Here is a 22043-nt window from a genome sequence, read left to right on the forward strand (position 1 = left end):
AGCTGATTAGTGGGGGTCCAGGGTGTCAGACCCCCACCGATCAAATACTGATGACCTATCCAGAAGATAGGTCATCAGTAGTAAAGTCTCAGAAAACCCTTTTACTGTGTTTAAATGTCCTTTAAAGGGGTGGTCCAATGAACAATATTCTTCATTTTTCAAACCAGCACCTGGATCTGAATACTTTTGTAATTGCATGTCATTAAACATTTATTCTAGCCAGTGAGCTATTTAATTAAATATAGCTGCTGTTTGTTTTTTTTCCTCATCTCTTTGTCCACCTCACTGAGGTGGACGCGCATGCTCAGTCCCATCCTTCAACTGCCACCAGCCGTATCTGCAGTTAAAAGCTGTGACAGTTATGGGGAGAGAGCTGCAGCAGAAAGGACATGGCCCCTGAGCTGTGATAGGGAGAGAGCTGCAGCATAAAGGACATGGCCCCTGAGCTGTGATAGGGAGAGAGCTGCAGCAGAAAGGACACACCCCCTCAGCTGTGATAGGGAGAGAGCTGCAGCAGAAAGGACCCCCCCCCCCCCCCGAGCTGTGATAGGGAGAGAGCTGCAGCAGAAAGGACACACCCCCTGAGCTGTGATAGGGAGAGAGCTGCAGCAGAAAGGACACACCCCCTGAGCTGTGATAGGGAGAGAGCTGCAGCAGAAAGGACACACCCCCTGAGCTGACAGCTTGAAATAAATCTAGCAGAGCAAATGGAGCAATGAATGGGGAGATCTCTGGATCCATGTGATAGCTTTGTTAGAGAGGGATTGTCATGTCCTATATGGTGTCTGATTTTCATTTTTTTTACATTACTCCTGGGATAACGCTTTTAGGTAAACTGTCTCGTCCCCTTTAAGGATGCAGCTTGACCCGAGACTTGAGCGACAGGACTCGTGCTTAGTTTGTATGTATTGCCCCTCGGTGGCAGGGGTGCACCACCAATGAGGCCAGGTGAGGCGATCGCCTCAGGCAGCACCAGGTAGGGGCAAGAGGGGTGCAGCGGAAGGGCCATGGGCTGAAAGGAAGGGGTTAGGTTAAGAAATTGGCATTGGGAAGGGGGGGTGCCGTTTAAATTTTCACCTCAGGCAGCAGAAAGGCTAGGTGCCCTCTGCTCGGTGGCATCCTTCAAGTCTTCACCGCAGCCTGCTTGTGTGATTAGAAGATGACCAGGAAACCCCTCATCCTTAGGACATTGGCCTATGGTAAATGTATAGTAGGACACCTCCAATGATGGGTGTCAGTGCCAGGAGCTGATTTTTCCCTCTTACGGCAGAGCTATAAGGCACTCTGGAGATGGGTTATCATGTGCAATAATAGGTTTTGCTATATAACGGGATTGCTATTGATTGCCCAGCGCTGTAATAATGAGACGTTGCAGCAATGTAGATGTGAGGCACTGCGGTCCCGCTCACATCTGTATTCCCGAGTAGAGGAACTCGGCTAATGGATTATCTGTAATGAAGCAGAAAGCCGAGAGGTCAGCTCTCTATACATCCTCCGCGCCTCCTGCCTTCTTCGTTCACAAATCCCCCGCAGATGCGCGGTTAAGAATAGTAACAATAAATTGGATTTTTTTTTTTTTCGCAACGTAAAGCAGCTGCAACCAGTGAAGGTATATAGGATAAAATGAGGCTTAGACTCCGAGGACAGAAGGGTCCCCTGCCAGAGGACTGAGTTCATCTTACCCGAAAACACTGACAAAAGATGCCATTTGTACAGATTACCGCAAAATGAGGCCCATTAAACGACTTATAGATGTCTGCCCTGCCTCCTACGCAGCCTTCATGCTCAGGACCCGAGCGGGAACTCGAAGGGCTTTGTATTCCTTGCTCAGATCCATCCGTATTGATTTTCTTATGTTATGGAGCATACCGGGGGCTTATCCTATTAAGAGCCATTAGGGGATACAAACCCCCCAATAGGAAAGTAAGGATTTAGGTTATGAACGCTAACGCCGAGTTTGTCAGATGTAGCAGAGCTGAGTTATTTCCTATGTATCTGACTGATAATACCTCTGTGTGCCACTGGAGAAAATCGAAGGTACCGTAGAAATTGTTATAGGGACTATATTACCGCTATTGGGACCATATTACCTCTAAAGGGACTATATTACAGCTAAAGGGACTATATTACGGCTATAGGGACTATATTATCGCTAATCGGAATTATATTACCACTATAGGGACTATATTACCGCTATAGGGACTATATTACTGCTAAAGGGACTATATAGTCCATATAGGAAGGTATATGGAAGAAGATAAAGAACTAGCTGACTGCCTCAATGAATACTTCTGTTCAGTTTTTACAAAGAAAAATGAAGGAAAAGGACCTCAGTTAGGGAGGAAGACTAATGAATCTTTTGATGCATGTGTCTTTACAGAGGAAGAGGTTCTAAGTCAGCTGTCTAAAATTAATACAAATAAGTCACAGGAGCATCTGAGAATATAGATTTAGTGGCTGTTACTGAGACATGGTTCAATGAGAGTAATGACTGGGATATAACAATACCAGGGTTCTCTCTATATAAGAAAGACAGAGAAGGCAAGAAAGCTGCAGCAGAAAGGACATGCTCTCTGAGCTGTGATAGGGACATGTCCTATTTTGCAGACAAGAATAGGAACTTCTATAATAAGGACCGAGGAATGTGCGGGATGTTGACCGGCAAAACAGTCCGGTACATGAGCCCTATGTCAGACTGCCACTTAATGGGTGGAAATGTCCTTGAAATAGGTGGTCCCACAAAAAATATTGTTCATTTTTTCAAGCCAGCTCCTTCATCTGAATACTTTTCTATTTGTATGTAATAAAAATGTAGTATAGCCACTGAGTTATTCAATAAAAATTTATCTGTTTAGCACCACCTGCTGTTTGCTGTTTTGCTCATGTCTTTGTCCACCTTACTGAGGTGGACAATCCTGCCTCCTGCCATCCTGCCACTGCCATCATCTGTATCTACTGTTAGAAGCTGTGCAGTTACAGGAAGAGAGCGGCAGCAGAAGAGACATTGCCCCTGAGCTGTGACAAGGAGAGAGCTGCAGCAGAAAGGACACTTTCCCTGAGATGTGCAAGGGAAAGAGCTGCAGCAGAAAGGACACTTCCCCTGAGCTGTGTTAGGGAGAGAGCTGCAGCAGAAAGGACATGCTCCCTGAGCTGTGATAAGGACATGTCCTATTTTGTAGACAAGATACCGTATATCACAAACCTCATGCAGGCTCATGCACTTCTGTGGACGTCCTATTAGTCTCTGTACAAAATGGTGTCCTAACGTATCACCCGCAGGTCCCGTCACATATGGCAGAACCCCTTTAACCCCTTTATTTTGGGCCCTAGTACAGCATTTGCATCTGGGTCCCAGAGCTTGGAGCGACACCATTGGCAGGCCGTGCAGGAGAAAATCCATTTCCAGGACATCTGATACCAGGAAAGCATTCATTCCCGTGAGTGAATATTTCATAGCTTCCTACAAGGTTAATGACACAGAGCAGACGGGTGACCTACATATCTCCAGCGTCAGGGACACGCCGAGCAGTATCGACAGGTTATCTATATTAATGCCACCCCCCCCCCCGGCCTTCTGCTTGGCCGTCTTTCTACATAGATTTTTCCACTTCAGTGGAAATCATGTTTCATTCTGCATGTGTGTGGTTCATCCGGAGCAAGACAGCTAAAGAAAAAAAAAGAAAAAAAGCGACGGGAAGAATGTGGCCTTAAAGGGACCATTAGAGTGCGAGCTCTGTGGGCCGCTCTCACTACTTATCGCCCCTTTTAGTTCTTGCAAATACTGTTCTATATGTGCTGAGTTAGTGCAATAACTAGTACATCGAGTATAATAATGATACAAGGTATCAGAGCACAATATAGAAATACCCCCCCCGCCTTTCCCAATGCAGCCATTTTGCGTTTTCGTTTTTTCTACCTGTCATCCAAAAGTCGTCTCTTGTTCAGGTTTTTTTGTTCTTTTTTTTGCAGGACAAGCTGCACTCTCAAATAACACATTTTAATATTCCATAGGATGTACGAGGAAACCTAAAAAATGTTAACTGGAAAAAACGCAACTGCGCCATTGTTTTTAAAGGTTTTCGTTTTTTACGGCGTTCACTGTGTGCTAAAAATGCCTCATGCACACCAGCGTTGTTTGTTTCCATGTCCGTTCATTTTTTTTTGCGGATAGGATGCGGACCCATTAATTTCAATGGCTCCGCAAAAAATGCGGACAGCACCGTGTGCTGTCCGCATCAGTATGTCCGTTCCGTAACCCCACAAAAAAAATAGAACATGTTCTATTCTCGTCCGTTTTAGGCATTGTTACAATGGATCCGCAAAAAAACAACAGATGGCATACGGATGGCATCCGTTTTTTTTTGCAGATCTGCAATTTGCGGACCGCAAAACACATACGGTCGTGTGCATGTAGTCTTAGGCCTCTTGCACACAAGCGTTTTTTTTTTTTTTCGTTTACATTCCGTTTTTTGCGTTCCGTATACGGACCGTATACGGACCGTATACGGAACCATTCATTTCAATGGATCCGCAAAAAAAAACGAAGTTACACCGCATGCCTTTTGTTTCCGTATTTCCGTTTTTCCGTTTTGTTAGATAACATGTCCTATTAGGCTACATGCACACGACCGTGTGTGTTTTGCGGTCTGCAAATTGCGAAAACCACAAAAAATAACGGATGACATCGGTATGCAGTCCATTTGTTTTTTTTGCGGATCTATTGTAACAGTGCCTAAAACGGACAAGAATAGGACACGTTCAGCACACGGTGTGCTGTCCGCATTTTTTGTGGACCCATTAAAATGAATGGGTCTGCATCCTAGCCGCAAAAAAAACTGAATGGACACGGAAACAAACAGCGTTCGTGTGCATGTAGCCTTATCGTCCGCGGACCGCAAAATACTGAAAAAGCCATACGGTCGTGTGCAAGAGGCCTTAGACTCCATTCACACGTCCGCAATTGTGGTCCGCATCCGTTCCGCAATTGTGTGAAACGGGTGCGGACCCATTCATTTTCTATGGGGACGGAATGGATGCGGACAGCACACAGTGTGCTGTCCGCATCCGCATTTCCGGAGCGCGCCGCCGATCTTCCGCTCCGGAAAAAAATAGAACAATTGTGGACAAGAATAGGCATTTCTATGGGGGTGCCGGCCGGGTGTATTTCGTATCCACAAATTGCGGATCCGCAATACACTACAGATGTGTGATTGGACCCTTAGGCCTCATGCACACAAACGTTATTTTTTTTCCATTTACGTTCCGTTTTTTGCATTCCGTACACGGTCCGTATACGGAACCATTCATTTCAATGGATCTGCAAAACAAACGGAAGGTACTCCACATTTCCGTTTTTCCGTTCCGTTCAAAGATAGAACATGTCCTATTATTGTCCGCATAACAAAAAAAGGATAGTACTGTTCTAACAGGGACCAGCTGTTCCGTTCCTCAAAAAATGGAATGCACACGGACATCATCCGTATTTTTTGCAGATCGGCTTTTTGTGGACCGCTAAATACTGAAAAAGCCATACAGTCGTGTGCATGAGGCCTTATTCTGTGGGTCAGTACAAGTACCAGTTTATGGCGTGGAAAATTGACTTAAACTACGCCAGCGAGGGAGCTGACATAGATTAAACCATGTCCACGGCGGCGGAACCAAGTGCCAAAGTTACGTAAAAGCCTGTGCCTCTACATAACTTTGGTGCATCCGCCACCAGCGCATGGGGAATTAGACCGGCGTATAAATCACCGGTCTTAATAAATGACCCCTTTGTTTTTACCTTTTCATCTTTATTTTTAGCCCCTCTTGGGGGGTTGAACATGCAATCACTGGATCACCTATATCATATACTGGATTAAAATACTATTACAGTCCATGGCGAAAACGCTATGTTCTTAAGCTGATCTGTTGCACCGTTATATAGAGAAATTGGTGATTTTCCTTATATACAAATGAGTGTTTAAAGTGGCTTGTCATCTCACACATTCGTGGCATATCACTAGGATTTACCACCAATGTCAGATAGGTGCGGGACCCAGTCCTACAGTATCTCCAGAACAGAACCCCTGAAGTGAGTGGAGAGCAGCCACACATGCCCAGCCACCCTCCATCCATTTCTATGGGAGTACTGAAAAAAGCCGAGTGCTGGCTTGGCTATTTCCAGCAGTCCCATAGAGGTGAATGGTCATAGTGGTCCCCATTTATCTCTCAGTTGTTTTTGGAACTCCCATAGAAATGAACCTTACTTTCAGGGAGAGAAGTGCAGGTCCCACCTCTTAGACCCTCAGCGATCTGACATTGGTGACATATCCCAGCAATATGCCACTAATGTCTGAGATGATAAAACTCCATTAAGTGCACTGAGGGCGGAGCCTAACCACTTAGTGCACCTCAACTACTTTTCTCTGCCATGCTGACCACTCCTCCTCAAATGGATTGACATGATTAGGCATCAGCAGCACCATCTTACCAGCCCTGTAATCTTGTGGCCGTGCCTCATATGGGCAGTAGTCCTCTGTATGGCAGGAACGGGGGGGGGGTCCCCTGCATAGTCTGACACTGGCAGCACTGATTTGATATTGTCAGACTGTGCAGGGACACATCCCAAACTGGTAACAACCATACAGAATTGTTAATACATGGGGGATACAAGTAGTTACTAAAACAGACATGTCAGCAGAGGGTATATGGAGGCACACCGTTGTAGCCACTCCTTACAGCACCATATTTTTAAGATACTTTTAGGCCTATTTTATCTATATATCCATTAGTAACTTTTACATCTATTTTATTTTATATCTATTTTTATTCCCTAAACCCAATGCTTTGTAACAAAGCCTCCAAATTCCTAGATATAAAATCAGAGGCCTGTGGAGGCCCATAAGGGCTCGTGCACACGACCATATGTATTTTGCAGTCCTCAAAACTCGGATTCACAAAAAAAATGGATGACATCCGTGTGACGTCAGTTTTTTTATTTTTGCCGATCCATTGAAACGATGCCAAAATGGACAAGAATAGGACATGTTCTATTTTTTTGCGGAACAAACTTATGGACATACAGATACGGAATGCACACAGAGTCATTTCTTTTTCTTTCTTTTTTTTGTGGCCCCATGGAAATGAATAGTCTGGCATACGGGCCACAAAAAACGGAACGGACACAGACAAAAAATACGTTTGTGTGCATGAGCCCTAAGGGTGTTGTTAAAAATCTCCATAAAACCCAGAGGCCGGCACAGGAACCTGAGGCCTTAGGGCTCATGCACACGACGTATGTATTTTGCGATCAGCAAAAAATACGGATGACGTGTGTGTGCATTCCGTATTTTGCGGAACGGAACAGCCGGCCCCTAATAGAACAGTCCTATCCTTGTCAGTTGTGTAAACAATAATAGGACATGTTCTATTTTTTTCAGGAACGGACATACGGAAACGGAATCATTTCCGTTTTTTTTTGTTGGCCGCATTGAAGTGAATGCTTGCGCATACAGGCCACAAAAAACCCACAATGGACACGGAAACAAAAATATGTTCGTGTGAATGAGCCCTAAGCGTGTTGTTAAAGAGTTCCATAAAACCCAGAGGCCGGGGCCGGCACATGAACCTGGGGCCTTATAGTCCCCATAGTAGAACGTTGCCTGATGCAGCTTCCTCCTTGCTGATGTTTTTCAATTTGCATGGTGAATAGGCCTCCCATACAGGCTCGTTTATCCATCCCCTCCCCTCTCATTACTCACACTGCCTTTGCAACCCATGGATGGTCGGCCCTAGGACACAACATAGTCAGGATGGATGAGTGATTGCCACCATTCTTATTAATAATCTTCTCGTTATGATTATGCCTCCCAGACGGCCACATTGCCAAGGTTAGGAAATTTCTGGACCTCAGTGAGTCACGCAGAGAGAGCGCCCTGTGAAATTTCCTGCCTACGCAGAGAAGACTTGGTTGGTTTTAAATATCTAATGCACCCGCAGAGGAGAAGCAATAAATGCTACTGACACAACAAAGAGAATATAAAGTGAGGCTGTGAATGCTGAATTATTGCATGTCACAGTGTTGGAGATGGGGGCACCGGCAGCCCGTGCACCCCGGTGCCCCCCCTCCTGCCAGGCTCTGTCATGTTCCAGCAGTGAGATAGATGTTATATGCCCACTTGCAGTTCCACGCACTGAGGGAGCGAGGTGGCCGGGGCTTCCATCACTCAGACAGCTGCCTTAAAAGCCTATTAATATTTTATTACATGGTTTGCTTGCTCTTTATGCGTCCCCGCTCTGCCTGTGACTGACACGTTATCGCTTAACGGGGGGCTGCCCCCAGGGGGAACCTTACAAATTGTTTCTCGCTCTAGAACCTGGAATACATGTGGTTCCTGTAGAAATAGTACTGCTTTTTTCCAAAAGGGTCCAGCGATGGTAGTGTCTGGAATTGCGGCTCAGTTCCATTGAAGTGAATGAGGCTGAGCAATGCAATACCACACGCCACCTGTGGATCGGTGTGGCGCTGTTTTAATGTTTTTCGAATTTCCTTGAAACTAACAGCCATGAGCTCGCAAAGATGAACTATTTACAAGGCAATTGCTTAGAAAACGTTGATTGCATATATTTTATCATTGTGGACTACCCAGGTTGCCTTGCTTGTTATATGGGAAGGTTTTCCAGCCAAGTCTGAATTACTACAGAAACTTTAGAAGAAAAAAAAAGGAAATTCCCATAACTGTTGTAAAATGTACTTTTGGGCTTCAGTCTCTAAAAATTTCTTTACTTGCGTCTATGGTGAAACATTGTTATTGACGTCTGTAGCAAGCCCCTGAGGAGCCGGTGCAGAGGATGGGACTGGTGTGGAAATTCAATGTCACTTGTCAATATACATGTCCACTGTGTGATACAGAATTGAAGTTAGTATGGCCTGGTGGTTATTCTAGGTGATGGGTGTCTGAACTGTTTTCCCTCACTGTGCAGCAGGGTCTGTAAAGCTAAATCTTGCTGGTCACTCTGCTGACTTTATCCACTGTAGCTTTTGGGACAGCTGTATCTTGTGTCTGGCAATCTTTATGGAATAAGGGTCTCACAGGAGAAAAGTATCAAGCTCTTGGAGTAGGAGCTTTAGCATGTGCTTCCTTCCTCCACACTCTGTACTCTGGATCCCCCCCTCCTAGCTGGAAGCAGGACCGAGGAGGATTAGGGTGGTTAGCCCTGTCCCTGCCAACCATACATCCTCTTACTGGAATGCACGGCAGAACATAAAATAACATTACAACATAAAAAATACAAGCAATTGCAGATGCCCCCAGGTCTCCAGGTCTCGGGTGCTGCACATCCAGAAGCTGAAAACTCTTCCTGGTCATTTCCAATAAGCAGCTTGTTAGGGTACCACCTGATGGCACCGCTGGCTGCATGTGTCCTAGCCCCATCCACCAGCCAACGACTGCACGATTGTGCTGTAAAATCGCGTCCATTGGCTGTCACGGGTGGTCGCAGCTTAGTTGTGCCATCTGGCAGTAACCTTACAGTGAATCCGATCTCTCTCTCTTGTAACAAGTCCTTCACCTGTGTCAGCAGGATAGGATCTGGAAGGATTATCAGCCTCAGGATATAAATAATAATGGTTCCATTCACTGGCAGCAATCAAATATTGAAAATGGTGAGGATGTATACTATGGTCAATGGAGTCTATACGGTGGCACAAAGAGCCCAAACTTCTACAGATTTGTAGGCTTTTTGTGTGCGCCATGTGGTGCTGCATTGAGGTGCTATGTTGTCCCCTAGATGTTTTGGTTGAACTTCACACCAGGGCACCAGGAGGAGCACCAGAAGATACAGTGTGGGCTCACTGCAGGCTATGGGGGCTGTGTGTTTTCCTCATACTTCCATAATACAGCAGTGTGCATGAGGCCTTATGTAGTACTCCAGACCTGGGAGTACTACAAGTTCTGTCGTTATGTATAATATATATATATATATATATTACTGTTTGCTTATGGCCATAGTTCCCAGCAAGGAATGGTTGGCAAAGGTTAGCCAGGAACAGGGTTGCTCCCCCTGCTTCTCCCCTCTTGGTAGGGGTAGGCTAGTCCTAAAGACAGAGAGGAGAGGAAGCAACCTACAAAGCTCCTGCTCCTGTTCCAGATCCTCCATAGTAATCACATATTCTTCAGCCTCAAGTGAAGTCTTGAGAAGCTCTGACCAGCATCTACAGACACTGCTGTAAGGGGAGGGAATACGGCTAAGACACCCATCACCCAGAACGTTACAAGGCTAGTACAACCTCAGTGCTGCACTTGTCATATATCTCAGTACATCATCTGTACAATATACCCAGCCTGGTTTCTAGTCTTGATAGGTATATCTATAATTGATGACAGTGTATGCTTCACAGAAGGACCAGGTAAATCCCTAGTAACAGGAATATTAATTGCAGTAGAGGAGCACTGTAGGTTAGCTGCGAGTAATAATCTCACACGTATCTCTCCACGGTTCCTATGCCGCTGCAGGGGGAGAGGACAGACGTCACATAACATATGTACAAAGAAGATTTCTATCTCACTGGGCACTAAATATAACCGTTCTGTTTCTGGCTATGAAATAAGGCGGCCGAGCTGGAGTACATACAGAGCAGACATTTGGGGGCTATAGAACAGACAGACCTTAAAGGGGTCGATCATGAAGGTCTGGAATAGGCATCCGCTTCATGGACGTAGTGGTATGGCTGCCTCCATAGCCTTCTGCTTGGGACATTATAGAAGAGGCCCCTCCATTAGAACAGAGAGCCCATAACACAGAACAAGTGGGGGCACCATATGCCAGATCTGCGGTTATCAGCTTATAGTTCTTTATTTATTCATCAATAATTAAAGGAAACTGGAGGAACCCTTTAATAACTCACCTTATTGGGAAATAGGGGAGACCAGGCAGCAGAGAAAGGCAACAAGCTGGAAAAAAAGTATGAGGCAGTAGGGAGCTGAGGGCAGGCAGCTTAGAGGTATGGCGGTGAGGGCAGGCAGAAGGGAGGCAGGGAAGTGCACAGAACCGAGTAGGGAAGCAGGGAGATGAGGCAGGCAGCAGGAAAGCAGAGAAGATAGTAGGGAAGCAGAGAGATGAGGGCAGGCAGCAGGAAAGCAGAGAAGATAGTAGGGAAGCAGGGAGATGAGGCAGGCAGCAGGAACGCAGAAAAGATAGTAGGGAAGCAGGGAGAAGAGGGCAGACAGCAGGAAAGCAGAGAAGATAGTAGGGAAGCAGAGAGAAGAGGGCAGGCAGCAGGAAATCAGAGAAGATAGTAGGGAAGCAGGGAGAAGAGGGCAGGCAGCAGGGAAGCAGAGAAGATTGTAGGGAAGCAGGAAGATGAGGGCAGGCAGCAGGAAAGCAGAGAAGATAGTAGGGAAGCAGGGAGAAGAGGGCAGGCAGAAGGAAAGCAGAGAAGATAGTAGGGAAGCAGGGAGATGAGGCAGGCAGAAGGGAAGCAGAGAAGATTGTAGGGAAGCAGGAAGATGAGGGCAGGCAGCAGGAAAGCAGAGAAGATAGAAGGGAAGCAGAGAGATGAGGGCAGGCAGCAGGAAAGCAGAGAAGATAGTAGGGAAGCAGGGAGATGAGGCAGGCAGCAGGAATGCAGAGAAGTTAGTAGGGAAGCAGGGAGATGAGAGCAGGCAGCAGGAAATCAGAGAAGATAGTAGGGAAGCAGGGAGATGAGGCAGGCAGCAGGAAAGCAGAGAAGATAGTAGGGAAGCAGAGAGATGAGGGCAGGCAGCAGGAACGCAGAGAAGATAGTAGGGAAGCAGGGAGAAGAGGGCAGGCAGCAGGAGAGCAGAGAAGATAGTAGGGAAGCAGGGAGATGAGGCAGGCAGCAGGAATGCAGAGAAGATAGTAGGGAAGCAGGGAGATGAGGAGAGGCAGCAGGAAATCAGAGAAGATAGTAGGGAAGCAGGGAGATGAGGCAGGCAGCAGGAAAGCAGAGAAGATAGTAGGGAAGCAGAGAGATGAGGGCAGGCAGCAGGAACGCAGAGAAGATAGTAGGGAAGCAGGGAGAAGAGGGCAGGCAGCAGGAAAGCAGAGAAGATAGTAGGGAAGCAGGGAGAAGAGGGCAGGCAGCAGGAAAGCAGAGAAGATAGTAGGGAAGCAGGGAGATGAGGGCAGGCAGCAGGAAAGCAGAGAAGATAGTAGGGAAGCAGGGAGATGAGGCAGGCAGCAGGGAAGCAGAGAAGATAGTAGGGAAGCAGGGAGATGAGGGCAGGCAGCAGGAAAGCAGAGAAGATAGTAGGGAAGCAGGGAGATGAGGGCAGGCAGCAGGAAAGCAGAGAAGATAGTAGGGAAGCAGAGAGATGAGGGCAGGCAGCAGGAAAGCAGAGAAGATAGTAGGGAAGCAGGGAGAAGAGGGCAGGCAGCAGGAAAGCAGAGAAGATAGTAGGGAAGCAGGGAGATGAGGCAGGCAGCAGGGAAGCAGAGAAGATTGTAGGGAAGCAGGAAGATGAGGGCAGGAAAGCAGAGAAGATAGTAGGGAAGCAGAGAGATGAGGGCAGGCAGCAGGAAAGCAGAGAAGATAGTAGGGAAGCAGGGAGATGAGGCAGGCAGCAGGAATGCAGAGAAGATAGTAGGGAAGCAGGGAGATGAGGAGAGGCAGCAGGAAATCAGAGAAGATAGTAGGGAAGCAGGGAGATGAGGCAGACAGCAGGAAAGCAGAGAAGATAGTAGGGAAGCAGAGAGATGAGGGCAGGCAGCAGGAACGCAGAGAAGATAGTAGGTAAGCAGGGAGAAGAGGGCAGGCAGCAGGAAAGCAGAGAAGATAGTAGGGAAGCAGGGAGAAGAGGGCAGGCAGCAGGAAAGCAGAGAAGATAGTAGTGAAGCAGGGAGATGAGGGCAGGCAGCAGGAAAGCAGAGAAGATAGTAGGGAAGCAGGGAGATGAGGCAGGCAGCAGGAAAGCAGAGAAGATAGTAGGGAAGCAGAGAGATGAGGGCAGGCAACAGGAAAGCAGAGAAGATAGTAGGGAAGCAGGGAGAAGAGGGCAGGCAGCAGGAAAGCAGAGAAGATAGTAGGAAAGCAGGGAGATGAGGCAGGCAGCAGGGAAGCAGAGAAGATTGTAGGGAAGCAGGAAGATGAGGGCAGGCAGCAGGAAAGCAGAGAAGATAGTAGGGAAGCAGAGAGATGAGGGCAGGCAGCAGGAAAGCAGAGAAGATAGTAGGGAAGCAGGGAGATGAGGCAGGCAGCAGGAATGCAGAGAAGATAGTAGGGAAGCAGAGAGATGAGGGCAGGCAGCAGGAAAGCAGAGAAGATTGTAGGGAAGCAGGGAGAAGAGGGCAGGCAGCAGGAAAGCAGAGAAGATAGTAGGGAAGCAGGGAGATGAGGCAGGCAGCAGGGAAGCAGAGAAGATTGTAGGGAAGCAGGAAGATGAGGGCAGGCAGCAGGAAAGCAGAGAAGATAGTAGGGAAGCAGAGAGATGAGGGCAGGCAGCAGGAAAGCAGAGAAGATAGTAGGGAAGCAGGGAGATGAGGCAGGCAGCAGGAATGCAGAGAAGATAGTAGGGAAGCAGGGAGATGAGGAGAGGCAGCAGGAAATCAGAGAAGATAGTAGGGAAGCAGGGAGATGAGGCAGGCAGCAGGAAAGCAGAGAAGATAGTAGGGAAGCAGAGAGATGAGGGCAGGCAGCAGGAACGCAGAGAAGATAGTAGGGAAGCAGGGAGAAGAGGGCAGGCAGCAGGAAAGCAGAGAAGATAGTAGGGAAGCAGGGAGATGAGGCAGGCAGCAGGAAATCAGAGAAGATAGTAGGGAAGCAGGGAGATGAGGGCAGGCAGCAGGAAAGCAGAGAAGATAGTAGGGAAGCAGGGAGATGAGGCAGGCAGCAGGAAAGCAGAGAAGATAGTAGGGAAGCAGGGAGATGAGGCAGGCAGCAGGAATGCAGAGAAGATAGTAGGGAAGCAGGGAGATGAGGAGAGGCAGCAGGAAATCAGAGAAGATAGTAGGGAAGCAGGGAGATGAGGCAGGCAGCAGGAAAGCAGAGAAGATAGTAGGGAAGCAGAGAGATGAGGGCAGGCAGCAGGAACGCAGAGAAGATAGTAGGGAAGCAGGGAGAAGAGGGCAGGCAGCAGGAAAGCAGAGAAGATAGTAGGGAAGCAGGGAGAAGAGGGCAGGCAGCAGGAAAGCAGAGAAGATAGTAGGGAAGCAGAGAGATGAGGGCAGGCAGCAGGAAAGCAGAGAAGATAGTAGGGAAGCAGGGAGATGAGGCAGGCAGCAGGGAAGCAGAGAAGATAGTAGGGAAGCAGGGAGATGAGGGCAGGCAGCAGGAAAGCAGAGAAGATAGTAGGGAAGCAGGGAGATGAGGGCAGGCAGCAGGAAAGCAGAGAAGATAGTAGGGAAGCAGAGAGATGAGGGCAGGCAGCAGGAAAGCAGAGAAGATAGTAGGGAAGCAGGGAGAAGAGGGCAGGCAGCAGGAAAGCAGAGAAGATAGTAGGGAAGCAGGGAGATGAGGCAGGCAGCAGGGAAGCAGAGAAGATTGTAGGGAAGCAGGAAGATGAGGGCAGGAAAGCAGAGAAGATAGTAGGGAAGCAGAGAGATGAGGGCAGGCAGCAGGAAAGCAGAGAAGATAGTAGGGAAGCAGGGAGATGAGGCAGGCAGCAGGAAAGCAGAGAAGATAGTAGGGAAGCAGGGAGATGAGGAGAGGCAGCAAGAAAGCAGAGAAGATAGTAGGGAAGCAGAGAGATGAGGCAGGCAGCAGGAAATCAGAGAAGATAGTAGGGAAGCAGAGAGAAGAGGGCAGGCAGCAGGAAAGCAGAGAAGATAGTAGGGAAGCAGGGAGATGAGGCAGGCAGCAGGAAATCAGAGAAGATAGTAGAGAAGCAGGGAGATGAGGCAGGCAGCAGGAAATCAGAGAAGATAGTAGGGAAGCAGGGAGATGAGGGCAGGCAGCAGGAAAGCAGAGAAGATAGTAGGGAAGCAGGGAGATGAGGGCAGGCAGCAGGAAAGCAGAGAAGATAGTAGGGAAGCAGGGAGATGAGGCAGGCAGCAGGAAATCAGAGAAGATAGTAGAGAAGCAGGGAGATGAGGCAGGCAGCAGGAAATCAGAGAAGATAGTAGGGAAGCAGGGAGATGAGGGCAGGCAGCAGGAAAGCAGAGAAGATAGTAGGGAAGCAGGGAGATGAGGGCAGGCAACAGGAAAGCAGAGAAGATAGTAGGGAAGCAGGGAGATGAGGGCAGGCAGTATAGAAGCAGGGAAGTGAGTGAAGGCTTCAGAGAGACAGGTTGATGAGGGCAGGCAGTAGAAAAGCAGACAGGTGAGGGCAGGCAGTAATGAGGCAGGCAGGTGAGGTAGAAGAGAGTAGAACAGCAGGAAAGGGAGGGAAAGCAGTAGAGAGGTAAGTATGTGAGGGAAGAGTAGAAAAGCAGGGAGGTGAGGGCAGGCCTTAGGGAGGCAGGAAATGGAAGTGAGAAATGCGGGGGAGAGACAGAGAGGCGAGGGAAGGCAGCAGGGAGGCAGGGAGGTGAGGGAAGAGAGTAGAATTGCAGGGAGATAAGGTCAGGGAGTAGGGAGGAAGGGACGTAAATGAGGGCAGTAGAGAGACAGGGAGGTGAAGGTAGGCAGTAGAAGTCAAATGGGTGAGAGAAGGCAGTAGAGAAGCAGGCAGGTGAAAGAAGAGAGTAGAAAAGCAAGGAGGTGAGTGCAAGTATTAGATAGGCAGGCAAGGGCAGGCAATAGGGAGGCAGGAAGTGAAACTGCGCTTTATTGTCCTTCCTGTGCCATGCATCGGCCAGCAGGGAAGGCATGAGGCAGAGGAGCATAATAGTGGTGGGTGTGACCATGAGGGTGGTTGTAATCCTCACAGTGGCTATTCTCTGCCCTAACACGTCCCCTGGCCATTTGTGCAGTGGGTGGAGGCATGCAATCCTTGTTCTGTCGAGACTTTGGGGTCTCCTATTTGGTACTGGCTGGGGTGCCTCTGATTTTAGATAAATTGGTAGATGGGCACAAGGCAGGAGAACAGCGGCCTGGGTCGAATATGGAGACAAATGACCAAGCTGACTTGGTAATAGTAAAATATAGTCTCTCTTTTACTGAGTGGCTGATGGGTGCCACAGTGCAATTACAAACAGTAGACTCAGTTCCCAGGCTGAGTATATAGCTTAGCCTGCTCTCCCTCATTCACTGGAAGCCATTTGGCACCAGGAGAGGTATAGGGTGGACTCTCATTGCATTCGTTGGGGGCCATTTGGCACCAGGTGAGCTGTGGAGTGGGCCCGGCATGCATGTTGGTACCTGCATTCCCTGGATATAATGGAGGCCATTTTGGTACCAAAGATGATAAAAATTAAAGTGGGCCCAGCATGCATGTGGAACCTACACTCCCTGAATTGTATGGTAGCCGTCATGGCACATAACAGGTAGAATTTAGTGTTAGGTTCCCGTCTTACAGAGATCGCCTTGACATGTGGCAGACGGGCTCAAATATTTTGTACAAAATTATTTGCTAACATCTCTAATTTATAAGCATAGCATAAGCAATATAATTCTTTTTTGTACTTTATTTGGTTTGCAGAGAGCTGTTGCATTGTATGTTTTGTTCTATGTTGTGTTTTCAGCCATAGCAACGTGCACCTGCGCATTGGGATGTGCTGACTGACCCCCTTTTTTTCTTTGCAGTTTGTACTGGAGGTGTGGCTGACACCTCAGTCGTGCACTCCTGACCAGCCTGTCTGCCCCATAGGCTGATTTTAATTAGTGTCAGTTCCCAGGCTGTGTATAGAGGATGGCTATTATGGTGATCCTTCCTGAGTCTCTTCCCACAGACACAAGCAATCTTTCCAACTGGCCATAGTTGTGTAATTTCTTTCAATATCTCTCTGCAATGCCCAACTGCGGGGTGCAGATGGATGACCAGTCCGTCTCAGTCGTGTGGTGGGTGCCAGAAGCAATATAAGCCAATCCATGTGCAGTAAAGTCAACATCTATATGCGTTACCTTCACTGTCTTTATCCAAGCCTTTATCCTGTTCCTCTATGGTCCTCAACCTTCTGCAAAAAGTCAGTACTTCTCTCCCTCAGAGGTTGGTTCTTATCAAAGTTGCAAAGTTTTCTGGCAGTTTTTCACTCACTGGGATGATGTCCCCATTGAGAAGAATTTATTTTCTCCTGCATTTACTTATCTGGTTTACACACCAACAGCACCATACACGTCCACGCTCTAGGGAGACTTTCCAGGAACTCTCTAGCCAGGGAAAAGTGGGGCCAGCCCACCACTTGGCAACTATTACTAAGGACTGCCAGTTAACTATTTCTTACTTATATACAACCTTTTGGAATACATAGTATTAGCATAGTAAAGTCTCATTAGCCATTTGTACCAACGAAAGTGCATAGTGAGCATCTCAGTAAACATTCTAATTAGAGATGAGCGAACTTCTGTTTTAAGTTCGGCATCTAAAGTTCGGCTTCCGGTTAGCGGAGGATCCCGATATGGATTCCGAATTCCGTTGTGGTTCGTGGTAGCGGAATCAATAATGGCCATTATTGATTCCGCTACCACGGACCACAACGGAATTCGGAATCCATATCGGGATCCTCCGCTAACCGGAAGCCGAACTTTAGACGCCGAACTTAAAACAGAAGTTCGCTCATCTCTAATTCTAATGACTTTAGAAGTGAACCATAACATATTATAGCATTAACTCTTAAGAAGTGAGCCATGGCATTAACCCTTTAGCAGTGAACCAGCGGGTCACTGCACCTGGGCCCTGGAGGGTATATTATTAATTATTTCCTTTCCTTTTTGTCTACAGCAAATCCTGGCCTCAATATTTCGGGAACAGGAGAGATGTAAACAATGAATGATTCCTACATGATGTTTATACCAGAACCCATCTGCTGCATATAATCAGGGGCTGACAGTCGCCTAAATACAGAAATCATGAAGAATACAAGTTTTGTAGCAGCAAATTAAAGAAAGTCCAGAAATTTGGGGCCAAGGCAAGGCCAAGTACAGCGCTTTACTTAATGGACAATGACTTCTCTCAGAATCTTCTGGCGTCATCAGTGATAGTGAAAGCTAATGGAGTATCTGCATGAGTTACAGCACCCCCTACTGGACAGGTCGATGGGGACAGGTATGCTTACCCCTCTCCTCTCTAAAGATGGTGGGGGTGAAGGATTCATCTGGAAATGTCTCCCACACCGCGCACAGCAAGGTGGAGAACTCCCCCAGCAGTTCTTGGACCCAGGTAGCCTCCGCAGGACTGTGGATTCTGGGGGTGGGAGGGTTGCAGACGTCTCTTTTTGGAAGACAACAGATCCCCAGGTCTGGAAAGGAAAAGACTATTCAGAGACTACATTTGTAGACCCTCAGGGGAGTCCAGATATCTGCAAGAAGTTACTGTACACCCCAGAGAAAGACATTCACACTGTTTCCTGTGATGTCCGGGATGATGATGTGCTGGATATGGAGGTACAGATATAGGTCTACATACCGATGACCCTGATATATGACAAACCCCACTGTGATATCAATATGACACAGATAGATAGATAGATAGATAGATAGATAGATAGATATTAGGTAATAGATTGGTAGACAGAGAGATAATAGATAGATAGATAGATAGATAGATATTAGGTAATAGATTGGTAGATAGATATTTAGATAGATAGACAGACAGATCGGACTCCCAATGTTAATAAGACCCCTGTTAAAGATGTGTGAATTTTACTGTTAAAGATGTGTGAATTTTATTCTATATTTAGTATCTCTAGGACTGTAATGAGTTAAACTTTTTCTCTTCCAAGTGCCTCCCTCCCACCCCTCTCTTTGTCTCAAGCCGGAGAGGTGAGGAAGGGGGGCAAAAGGCTGTGCTGTGGGCAGTGTCTGATTTCTCATCTTTCTGCAGGTGTCCCATAGAGTGTGGTGGAATGCGTAGACCAATCACATGACTTGATGATATATGTTGTTCACTGCCTATAGAGAAGCACCTCTTTGAAGTGTCACATATGACGTATGCAGTAGTATTGTTAGACTATCCACCATTACAAAATGGAGACCCTTAGATGTTTACATTAGCTTAACATTCCAAAGTGGTACCTACTGCGCAGATGTGAAGAGTGTTATCTCTGTTTCTCTTATCTCTTCTTAACTTTGACCAATGAAACAATGGTTTGTGTCTCAGTGAGGACTGCCCTCTTCTGAAGATATATATACGCTTACCTCATGTAATAAAAGTTAGAGATTGCTTTGACCAACTTCTGTGTCAGTGTTCAGTCTCTCAGCCATGCGTGGATATTAACCCCCTGGAGGGGGGGGGGGGGGGTACATTGATCTGGAACACCAGAGTGTATCTAAAATGCCCTAATTTAGGGCTGCTTTAACACCCCCAATCCGACTTCAGATCAGACCCCCATGTTAGGACCCCTATTCAGACACTCAGATCAGACCTCCATGTTAATAAGACCCTCATTTACAAACTCAGATTAGACCCCCAATGTTAGGAACACTATTTGGACTTCAGATCAGACGCCAATGTTAATAAGACCCCTATTCAGACACTCATATCAGACCCCCAATGTTAAGACCCCTATTCAGACCTCAGATCAGACAAAAAAAATATCAACTTACCTGTCCTGCTCCAGACGACAACAGCCTCCAGGGATCCAGCACTCTTCCAGCTCTTCCTACCGTGCGCTGTGCTGTGACCCGACATCGCACAGGGTGAGGTCACAGCACGGAGCTGATAGAAGAAGACAAGGACGCTGCATTCACCGCTTCCTGGTCTTCCTGTACTAATGAGCACTTCCATAATGCAAGTGCAAGGGCTCATTATTATTCGCCCCATAAGACTCACTGACATTTTCCACACACTATAGGGTGAAAAATGCGGTAATTAGATAGATTGCTAGATAGAAAGATAAATCATATGTGCCAACTCTCCTGGAATGTCTGGGAGGCTACAGGAAAGCAGTCCTCCATGAGCTCTACCTGTATATGGTACCAGGATGCTGCATCATCAGACAGCCCTGTGCCCGTACCTGTATTATCTTCCTTTATCATTATTACCAGCATCTTTGTCAGGGGTGTAGTTATATGGGGTGCAGGGGTGCCCTGGTGCTTGCGTGGGTCCAAAGATCCCTCTGTCATATAGGAAGACACCAGTATAATAACTAACATATGATAGTTGGAGACCCCGTTTCAGATTTTGTATTGGAGCCCTGATGCATCGAGTCCCACCTCTGTTGCTGCTGCTGTATATCAGTTGGCGTGATGGTGTTGTGCTCAGCATGGCGGCGTTATTCGCATTGTGTCTGACAGACAGTACCTGCACGCTTGGCTGCCCTACAATTGTCAGGTCATTTACAAGCTGATATGCAGCGAGCCAGGGACAGAGGAGCCACAAGGGAGGGGGTCGTGGCCGGATGAGTTTCCTTCATCTCAACCATCTTTGCTGATATTTTCACATAAAATACATGGAGGTCGGCATGGTTTATGGTCTTGATAGTCTACTGAGGCTGCAGTGTAACGCAGTGTTTAAACCCCTTCCATATGATTGACGTCTTTTAGTTACAGAAATGTAATTATATGAAAATATGTACATTCAGATAACTCCAGCTACAAAGAGAGCCTCTGGGGATCTGGTCCAGACGATAGGAGTGGTAGTAGCTCTGATAAGATGATGTGTCACGGTGCACTCCCTCACGCCGTTGCTCCCTGAGGATCGGTGCAGTGAAATGGTGGTTTGAGGAATCAGACCAGACGTAAAATAATAAAAGTCTCTCTTTACTTAATGCAAAATAGGAGTTGTAGTCCAACCAGCAGTAGTTCTATATAGTGAAATTTTGTCTCCTCAGATAATGTATAGTGGCTGGTAAAATGGCAGATAATGGCACCTCTGGTATGCTATCTTGCTGATATCTCTCTCCTGGACTTCTGGCTAACAGCTAGCACTTGTGGATATAGGTGTCCACTGTGAAAATACAGTCTTTTGAATTGGTCTGGTCTGGAAGTGATGTAGGTGATGGGTGTCTGAGCTGTAGTCCCTCGCACACAGCAGGGTCTGTATAGCTGTAGTAGCGGGTCACTCCACTCACTGTAAATGCTACGATATTTGGAGTTTTGGTATTCTCGCAGACTCTCTGGAATAGTGGTCTCACAAAAGAACTGGGACAAGAACTGGTCCGTAAGAACCTCAGAGTGGGAGCTCTGGCATCTGCTTTATTCCTCCTTACTGTCCTAGCTAAGACTACTCCTCCTGGTAAGAAGTAGGACCCACAGACTCTTAACAAGAGGGGAGGAATGGGATGTTTTGTCCCATTCCTAATGCCAACCATTGCCAGCCATACTCTATCTGCTGGTGTACAAGGTAAACAGGAACATAGCAAAAATATAACAAACATTGCGCATACTCTCAGGTCTGGGGTACTGCAAGTCAGACAGGATGTGTAGTCACCAGGGTACTTTGAAGTCTGGACATTTGTGGACATTTTTCCCTATACAAAGTCATCCACTCCTTACTTTATTTAACGTTAAAGGGTTAACTTGCATTGACTAATACTGTAGCTGCATTTTATTTGTATGGTGTGATATATGTCCTGTTCATTTGCACTGTGTTTGCATGGCACAGGGTTAATAAACACTGAGAGACTTTTGGGACTTTCTAACTAATAATGAGAAGCTACTATAAGCCACCAAAACCAGACAGACTCACCTTTTTAGTGTTTACATTATTATGTATGAAAACCTGTTTTTGTCTGGAAAAACTTCTGTGTCATTGCCATTGAGTATCACTGAAGCTCTAATGCAAGTCTATGAGAGACGGGAGTTGTAACATTGTATTTGTTTGTGTTGAGTTTCTCCACTCCACCCCTCCCACTACAAGGTATTTGTTTAGCCACAAACTGTATAGAAGGATCGCAGTCAGATCCCCTAGTGTTCTGCAGTTAGGGAACAGTGCTTAGAAGAGGAGACTCTGCAAGACTATTGTGACCAGAAGAAGACGCTGAGATGAGAATACTCTGCCACAAATCCTGAATCACCAGCCTTTGGCCAGGTTACAGCCTTCTGAGAGAGAGCAAGTTCAGGCCTT

The 22043-nt window shown here is 47.0% G+C and overlaps 1 protein-coding gene across 1 annotated transcript in view; it reads left to right on the forward strand.

Moving 5' to 3' along the window:
• Positions 1-22043, forward strand: part of TMEM91 (transmembrane protein 91) — a 42173-nt gene that overhangs the window by 7541 nt on the left and 12589 nt on the right. Inside the window, exon 2 of the mRNA XM_040404916.1 lies at positions 17760-18421. Within this exon, the coding sequence (XP_040260850.1) occupies positions 18029-18421 (393 nt within the window). The 5' untranslated portion in view covers positions 17760-18028. The remainder of the gene's footprint in view (positions 1-17759; positions 18422-22043) is intronic.

The sequence above is a fragment of the Bufo bufo genome, chromosome 8, assembly GCF_905171765.1.
Source record: "Bufo bufo chromosome 8, aBufBuf1.1, whole genome shotgun sequence".
Taxonomy (NCBI): Eukaryota; Metazoa; Chordata; class Amphibia; order Anura; family Bufonidae; genus Bufo; species Bufo bufo.